General features: G+C 36.8%; 1 protein-coding gene across 3 annotated transcripts in view; it reads left to right on the top strand.

Moving 5' to 3' along the window:
- LOC107700248 (leucine-rich repeat and calponin homology domain-containing protein 2-like) overlaps positions 1-9011 on the top strand; it is a 66152-nt gene that overhangs the window by 50329 nt on the left and 6812 nt on the right. For 2 of the 3 annotated variants that reach the window (XM_016501842.1, XM_016501839.1), the window contains 4 exons: positions 854-892; positions 2201-2341; positions 5665-5718; positions 7403-7466. In XM_016501842.1, coding sequence (XP_016357328.1) covers positions 854-892; positions 2201-2341; positions 5665-5718; positions 7403-7466 — 298 coding nt within the window. The remainder of the gene's footprint in view (positions 1-853; positions 893-2200; positions 2342-5664; positions 5719-7402; positions 7467-9011) is intronic. The other variant, XM_016501841.1, reaches the window with a different exon arrangement.

The raw sequence follows: 9011 nt of genomic DNA, 5'->3' as shown, positions 1-9011 counted from the left end.
GACAAATATTGTACTTTTCACTCCACTACATTTCTATCAAGGTCCTCGAAGTAGAAAGTCGTTACTATGTAGTAGCTTTGAAAGTCAGTAGGTGATTTTTTTCTTCTCTAAAATGTGACTTTCCTTTTTTCAGACAGTTTATCAGTAATCACTCTTGTAGGGCTATGTGAAGGGATTTCCCAGCATTTTTTGAACACTGACCAGTTGCTTCAGAAGTATTGTAAGTACTACTACGTACAACAATAAAACAGTGCATTGACATAAAAAAGGAAATTTACTTTTGGTACTTAAGTACTTTTAAAAGCAAGTACTTCTGTACTTTTACTTAAGTAAAAATTTGTCTTTACAACTTTTACTTGTAATGGAGTAATATTTGACCAGCAGTATCTGTACTTTCACTCAAGTAATGGAGTTGAGTACTTTGTCCGCCTCTGCTTGCATCATACATCATATATTTTTTTTAAACTCATGTGCCCTCACCCTTGCAATGACATGTCTTTGATGACGTGTTCACTAACGTGAGGGCAGGAAAATAACCTCTTCCCTCCAGCAACCTTGGATATACTTCGCACCAGGGAAGAAACTTTAGTGTTTGTGTGAAACAAACGCTACTTTAGTTCACCCCAAAAACGAAAATTATCATTTCAATTATCATTTACCTCAAGTTGTTATCAAATACCTCAAATGTACCAAAATTTTCTTCAGCTGAACATAAAAGAAGATAAAAACATGTGGGTGGGTGGAGATGTTTTACAGATTTCATCTGGGTCTGCTTTATCATTGTGTTTGTGAATTCCATTCGATTCTCCCTCATTCTGTGTTTTTGTTTTTTTGTGTGTGTATATTTTTCAAGGAGACTGATCTCACTGATGAAGATGCAGCTTTCTCTGAGGTCACTCTTCAATTCATCACAGTACTCCTCCTCATTCATTTCTATCCTTACAGTAAAGCTTCTCAAGTCCAATATTCTAGTAGTATTTTTATTCACAACAATTTTCACCAGCTCAAACAATACTTAAACCCCTCTTCAAAAGATTGGGTCGATAAGATTTTTTGGAAAGAAATTAATATTTTTATTTAGCAAAGATGCATTAAATTCATTAAAAGTGACAATAAAGATAGAATCATCATAGCTTCAAAAATATTAAACAACACAACTGTTTTCAACTTTAATAACACTAGTATATAATAGTAATGTTTCTTCCGCACCAAATCAGCATATTAGAATGATGTCTGAAGGATCATGTGACACTCAAAACTGAAGTAATGATTGCTGAAATTTTACAGGAATATATTTAATTTGCTGTTTTTACTGTATTTCATTAAATAAATGCAGCGTTGGTGAACATAAGAGACTTCTTTTAAAGACATTTAAAAAAAAAATCTTATCAACCTCACATATTTGAATGGTAGTGTATTTTTTTCATTACAACATGTTTTTTTCCCCACAACATTTTATTCATTGCAAGGTAAAAAGTGATACAACTAAAATGTAACTCCATTAATTCATAAGCACACTTGGGCTGGAAAACAAATCATTGCTAATTGGTTTGTAGTTTTCAGTGCATTTTTACTGATGCTTCCATGCATTTGTTCATTCATGTGTCATTGTTCATTTACCATTAATGTGGAAGGAAATGCTTTCCACATGTTAGACCTTGAGAATGAATGTAACCATAACTTGTTTGTTTACAACTCCACAGAGTATCTATCTTTTAAGTGTGGGGGGTGGTTCTCCATCTGTCATATATTCATTAACAGAGCCCCCTCATGTTTTAATCAGTCCCCATATGCTAACCACGCCCATGCGCGCACACACACACACACACACACGAGTGAAACCACGCCATGTATCATCACTCTCACAGGTCATGGTCTCACTCGTGTGTGTGTGTGTGTGTGTGTGTGTGTGTGTGTGTGTTTTCTCCCTGTTTCAACAACAACTCATCTTAGGGCTGGGCAGTATGGCCAAAAGTATTATCACAATATTTTTTTCATATCATACGATATCAATATTTATCACAATGTTCATTTTACCATTAATGTGGAGGGAAATGCTTTCCACATGAGACCATGAGAATGAATGTATACCTAACTTGTTTGTTTACAGCTCCACAGAGTAGCTAGATTTTAATTTAGGGCCCCATGAAATCCATTTTGAGCCTTGTCATTCACCATAATTTTGTGATTTGTTCCTCAGCCTTCTTCATCTTGCTCGTTTGATGGAAGTTTGAAATCGGAGAGCAGTGACTCAGAGCCAAGATGGCCGGTGGTTCCCCCTGTGCTTAACCAGAATGAGGATCGGAGAAGAAACAAGTACCTGAGAAAAGACTACCTGAAGGTACACACCCAAGCACGCACATGTTCTTGGTTTTTCTCACGCTCACATATTTTGTTTGCTCGTGCATACTCACGTATCCCTCTCTCACTAGTTTTGTCAAACACACACACACACACACACACACACACACACACAGACAGACAAACTAAAAAATGTAACTACTTCATGCCACTTGAGACTTGTATATATCACAGGGCAACTTGTGTTATACTTCAGTATGTTAAAACAGTTACAATACCCCTAGCCTCAGCCCATGATATTTTGTCTCAGATACCGCAGCCCCAGACTGATTCCTTAATGTACTTCAGTCCTTATCTTTGTAAACCTTGGAAATTCAAGATGTGAGGAGTTTATTCTTTTTGAGGTGCTTTTAAAGGACTCTTTAAGATTAGCATTGGTTTCTAGTCCTGTGCCTATATTGTTCAAATAATATCTTGTGATCGTTCATAAAGTTGGCTGTAATTGTTATATATTGAAGAGAGGAAATCCTAGATCCTAGAGTTTTACATGTGAAGACAATTATATGTATCTTATTTCAGGTACCTTGCTGGTTTTCGCCTTGTTTTAGTTACTTATAGAATGGCAGGATTTGTTTGGATTTACTGCATAAATTGGTCTTAACTTGTAAAAATTGCAGCACAATAGATGGATAAACACAGTCTGCTTAAGCAAATAACACACCAACAAACACGCTTTCATGTATTTATTGAATTAACTGTAGACAGATTCACAGTGCAGGGTGGAAAACATATGTGAATCTCTAGGCTAGTGACCTCAACAAAAACATGGATTCTTGTCACTGAAACAAGCTCTGGGCCCTATAATGTGCTATTACAAAAGTTTTGAAAGCCACCTAATTCACAAAAATCCCTGGAGAATGCTAACATCTTTGTTGACATGTATGTGTGATGCATGTCTGTGTGATGCATTAAACACTATGTAAACAGATGAAACTCTTAAAACAAAGCTCTTAAAACATACAACACCACGTGTGGAGTGAAAAGACACAGTGCACCAACATCAAAGCCACATCCAGCTGTAAAGTTGGTTTTGGGCTGCCTTGCTGCCCAGGGCCTGGACAGCTTTCTGTCATGACAGATAAACAGAAGTTTATTGGGAAAGGCTGCAAGAGTATTGGAAAAGACAATGGCTTAAAGCACATAAGTAGAATAACAGAATGATAGGAAATTACGCAATCTGGAATGGCCCATTCTGACCTCAGTTTGACTGAGATGCTTTGGCACTACCTCAAGAGAGCCATTCACATTCACATCTATTTTAGCTAGCTGAAAGAGTTTAGTGAAAAGCAATTGTTCAAAACTTCTGACCATGAAAGCTTGTCTGGTCCACAGTTACAGGAAACATTGAGGTGGAGGATGTATCTGCCAAAATGAAGATTATTAAATGCAGTGTTCAGATTTTTTTCATCCTGCAGAGTGACTGTTTACACAGTGTGTTCAGTAAAACATGTATCATTGTTTGTTATTTATTTAAGTGGGCTGTGTTTGTCTATTCTTGTCACTTTTGAGTCAACATAGTTTTTTCTGTCCTTTGTCATTTTTTAAGCAAGCAAATTATTTATTTTTATTTTATTTGTGTGTGTGTGTGTGTGTGTGTGTGAACAATGAAATGTTAAATGTCAAGGAAAGAAAATAGGTTTAAAATAGGTGGTCCGTAGGATTTTGGCAGGACACACAGAAACACACATATCCATATACAGTACCTCCTCCTAAGGGAATTTCCCTTAACTGTCTGTCTCTTTTAAATGTGCATTTGTTTTGCACTTCCATGGAACTGTCAAAGAACAAAATCGGGGACAAGCCCAGTCTGTGCCCAGATGACTTCACAATAACACTCTTTCCTAAGTACTGACCTGTGCCTGAGAGGAAGAACGAGAGGCCTTGGATGATTTGATTGGTTTGGTTTATTAATTAGATACATCAGCGTTTACTGCTCTGTTGTGCTTTTGCAGTGTTTTCGTACCACTGTTATGACACTAATGGAGGCATGACATTTAAAAAACAACGTTTGAAGTTTGCCACAAAATAGAGTTCTTGTACACACCCCGACACACACCTTTTCAACCTTTTATTACATACGCACACATGCAGGTCGTCTGGAAAACATTACTGTGTTTGCCAGTTGATATGTGCATATCTTTCTTGAATGGGGTAATTCAATCACTATGGCTGTGTGATTCCACCCGGAGCAAAGATACAGGCTTACGTACAGGAATATTAGTCATCGGCCCCTGATGCGTGAGATCTTGTGTATGAAGTTAATCTGCATTTTTCTGTAGAACGTGCTCTCCCTTCCATCATTCCGACAAGTGCAGGGCGATGCCAGGCTGATCATTTTTGATTTACACTGCTTTTTCCCTTCCCTTGTCTATTATATGTCTTACTCTCTTCTCATAAAAAAGAGTTGTATATTCTTTCCTAAATAAAGCGTCTATGTTATAAAACAGTTAAACATTCACAGTTACTAAAGGTTGCTCCACACAAACTCCATCTTTGCCAGCAGTGTTAGTTTGGGACACTTATATTGTGCATTTGAAAATGCAACACACCAGCTATCATCCCAAATTTGTAATGAATCGTTTATAAACCTGTTATCAACAGAAGAGAAGCTGTAAGGTCTACATAGAGTTTTCCTCCACAATAAAAGCTCTAACGTTTGAAAGCAAAGCAATTAAAACAGCCATGAATATTAGTATTTATTGTTTGATTCATTATTATTAAATACTTATTTCAACATTTGAAGTGGATCAAAAAAGTTAATCAAAGTTGTCCTAAGACAAGAAATTTTAGGACAACTTTGATGAAAGGTTTTGATCCACTTCAAATGTTGACTACTGTACTTACAGTGCAATATTTGTTGTGGCACACACAGAAAATACTGAAGAAATGGTTGAAAGGTGTATTCATTTTGAGATCAGAATTTATGGCGGTACAAAAGTAATAAGTACTGATTATTTCAAATAAAACTGACAAAAAGAAATGAAGCAAATTATACGTTTCTGCTCATGAATGTGTGTTTATCTTGCTAAAGGTACCAGATTATGACTAGACTAGTTTCAGCCAGATTTAATGTGGCGATAGTGTCAGCACATGCGTCAGACAGTCAGTGAATGTTTGGGCAAGGTGAACTTTATCCTTTTATCTCTAGACCAGTGGTTCTCAATGCAGTATATGTAGTGTTGGGTGGGGATGTGGTTGAGAACCACTGCTCTAGACTATTTAATGCATTTCTGATGTTAAAAGCTGATAATGTGATTAATATCAGGAATGTAATTCTCTGCCTCCCTGTGTCTCCCGTTTCAGTATAAGTGCCAAAGTGCTCGAAGAAACTCCAGTGGCAACGACAATGATTGTGAGGTGAGACTTTGTGCTGTGACTGTCTACGTGCCAAGATCGCCAAGATTCTCCAGCTGAGAGTCACGTCACCACAGTAGAGCAACTCCACAATTACAGGGGTCATGAAATGCAGTTTTAGTTCTTCATAATATTTCCCACGGTCTGTTTATAATTTTTTTTTTAAACAAAAACAAAAGGTCACAATACAATATTTGTAAAAATGATCATTTCCATCCTCATTTTCACTTTCTGTGAAAAACGCTCAATTTCAAGGGGTTACCTCTTGCAGAAACTAAAGTAATACAGTAATTTCAATGCACCATATCGCACAACGTCCTTTACAGCATGTGTGTTTTGATACTTGAGCTGGCTAGTGCTGTGATAGGCCGTATATATTTGAGCCCAAGTCAGATCCTGAGGCACTACAGCAATTGCAAAAATCCGTTTCAGTGTGGCAATTGCTTTTGCTTGCTTATTTGCTTGATTTTTTGGTATATAGTTTTAAAAGTACTGTTGTTACTGGTTGTATTATTAAAGGCACTGCATGTATGCAGGTATTTACTGATTTTATTAGCAATGCTTAAACAATGATACTCTTGGTATCTTGGTTTAACATTTATTACAAAAACACTATAAGATTAAAAATAAATGTACTTAACTGCATTGCATCCGATGACAGAATGCTTGTTATTGTGGCATCTTTCAATAAAAGTTGTAAAGGAAAATGGCAGCATATTTACAATAATTCACAAAACAGTCCATTGCAAATTGTGAAGAACAAAAAAAAGCTTTATATTTTAGTCACTCATGCGTTTCTAATACTCTGATCTATGCTGAGGTTTTGGAGGTGCCATTGTGGACATCTTGGACATCTTTATTCAACAGCAGTATCACTCTTGTGATTGGTGGACACTGGACAGACATGAGTTGTTCAGAACATACTCCTTGATTTCATAATTTGATGACACGTTAAGGGGCATGTCGGGGGGATTCTTATACCAAATCTGGGCATAATCAGAAAACTGGGAAGTTAGTTTTGAGTTCTGAAACTTGCAATATGTTTTTATTTTAGAAGAACCTCCTACTGTATATGTGTAAAAACATTTTGATTCTACATTTCATGACCCCTTTAAAAAATTACACACATTTATGTGTTAAGAAATGCATAACAATAGCAAGGTTGCATGTTTTCTTCAATTTGATTGGTTAAACTCACTTTTCTTCTAAGCTCTCCCATTGTTCACATCTTGTAGACTAGATCATAGTTTTAGCTATACTCCCTATGACCAATTGCAGCATAAGCATATATAGTCTAACCATTTTCATATTTCTTAACCACTTTCGTTACCACTCTTTTCAAATAAGATCTTATTTCATTCTTTATCAAAGATTTCAACCACAGAAATGTCTGTATGTATTTTTCTGGTTCTTTGCTCAGCTTTAAGTATTTCATCCGCTACAAATCTGCTCTTTGTTAATGCAATCTGTGGTTTGGAAATTCTTGGCAATTTATTGGTCAGACTTTGCGGGAAGCTTGGTTTTATAGCCCTGTTGCATTCTGTAGAAGTACAATACTACATTGACAAAGTTCATGAGAGAGAGAAACATCTGTGGTAAAACAGACCATCTCAGTCAGAAGAAACTGAATCCATTACCAAATCCAGCACGAATTGTTTGCGGTGTTTCCATATTTGTGTTGTTACAGGAGGGAATGCGATCTAGTGATTTTACCACAACTCTGACTGTCTTTGGCCTGAAACCCAGATCAGGTAAAGTGTTATCCCTTCCTTTTCTCTCATCACTAGTTGTCTTTTTTCTTTCATCTTTGTGATGGTATTGCCAAGGCTTGGCAGCTTGGCAGAGCATTTTCTTTTCAGTGTATATGAGTGATGAAAGTAGTATTGATGTGTTAGACAAAACCCTCTTACAACAATTTCTAACAATCACGCTTTAAATGAACAAGCATCATGTCTGAAGTCAGCTTTGAAGCTCTTAACTACATTAACAATATTGTTTCCACAGACATCATATATTGACTGCATTCAAATCTCATGATCTGTGTCATTTCAGAAATACTCTATCACCTTTGTTTAACAGGAATTTCATTAGAAAGATATTGTCTTGAACTGTGGTGTTGAGCTAGTGGTATTTCTTTATCATTTCTTTTTATTTTCTCATGACATTGCAGTTCAGTGGAAAGCACAAGGAAGGCCAGTACTTCCTGTCTCACAGAAATACAATAAGAATTTTGCTGCACACAATCATTAAACCGCATGTTTTGCAATGTTATCAGTCTCACAAATGCTTCCCGTTTTATCACTTATGCCAGTTATATTTTTAAAATGCTTATTTATCAGCAGAAGGATGTGAACAAGACAAAACATGCTTCTCTGTGTTTGTTGTTCATGTAAATAGAGCCTCATAGCAATAAGACATACATGTACCAATCAGTGTACTAAGTACTCTGAAAAAGGAAGGGAAATGAGAAGAGTCATTGTCACAGTCATTTTGGCCTTTTAATGGCCATGTCAATGTCAATGGCCAAGTCTAATGTAATTTTATACAGTAAATAATTTTCTGACCTGAACAAAGAAGAGGCTGAAAACAGTTTGACAAAAGAGGGTAAAGTCTGTATCTGACGTTATTTCACATGAGAGTGTGTTAATGCACGTTTTAACTAGGGCGGCAACAACAAACTAATAAAAAAATATTGATTATGGAGCTATTCTAAAGTCAATTTCATTATTAATCATTCAGAATTATTGTTTATCTTTGAAGGACCATTATGGGAGACCTCAAAACTTAGGGCCAGATTTACTAAACAGGGCACATTTGCACGATATTGCAATTCCAAAACAGCGCCTATGGGCGTGGAAATTTCTGCGGGTGATTTACTGACAACGCACAAATTAAAGAACACAGACACAACATCTAATTTCCATAATGACCAATACAATCTACCAAGCGCAGCGCAAATTAGCGTACGGATATGTTTTCTTCTGGCATTCCAAGTAAATTAATACGTGTGGAAAAAATCCTCTCCCTTCTATCACTCGCTCTCTGTTCTCTGCAGTGCCTCCTCCTAGCAACAACAAATGCAGCCATTTCAAGCGCAAAAGGCCAACCACAGGTAACTAGGGTCAGCGACGTCGCAGCGCTAGCTGGAGGCAGCAAAACAAAGGGGAAATGGGAGGCGGCTCATTCAAACCAGCGCAGGTTCGGCTACATAAGGAGCTGAAAATATCATCTTGTTGTGATGTTGGGTGCCAGAATCGACGTAATACAGCCTCAAATTAGAAATTTGATCGCATATC

Source organism: Sinocyclocheilus anshuiensis, unplaced genomic scaffold, assembly GCF_001515605.1.
Source record: "Sinocyclocheilus anshuiensis isolate Anshui unplaced genomic scaffold, SAMN03320099.WGS_v1.1 scaffold1236, whole genome shotgun sequence".
NCBI classification, from domain to species: Eukaryota; Metazoa; Chordata; class Actinopteri; order Cypriniformes; family Cyprinidae; genus Sinocyclocheilus; species Sinocyclocheilus anshuiensis.
The sequence above is the reverse complement of the archived record's forward strand: the minus strand, read 5'-3'. Positions and strand labels throughout refer to the sequence as shown.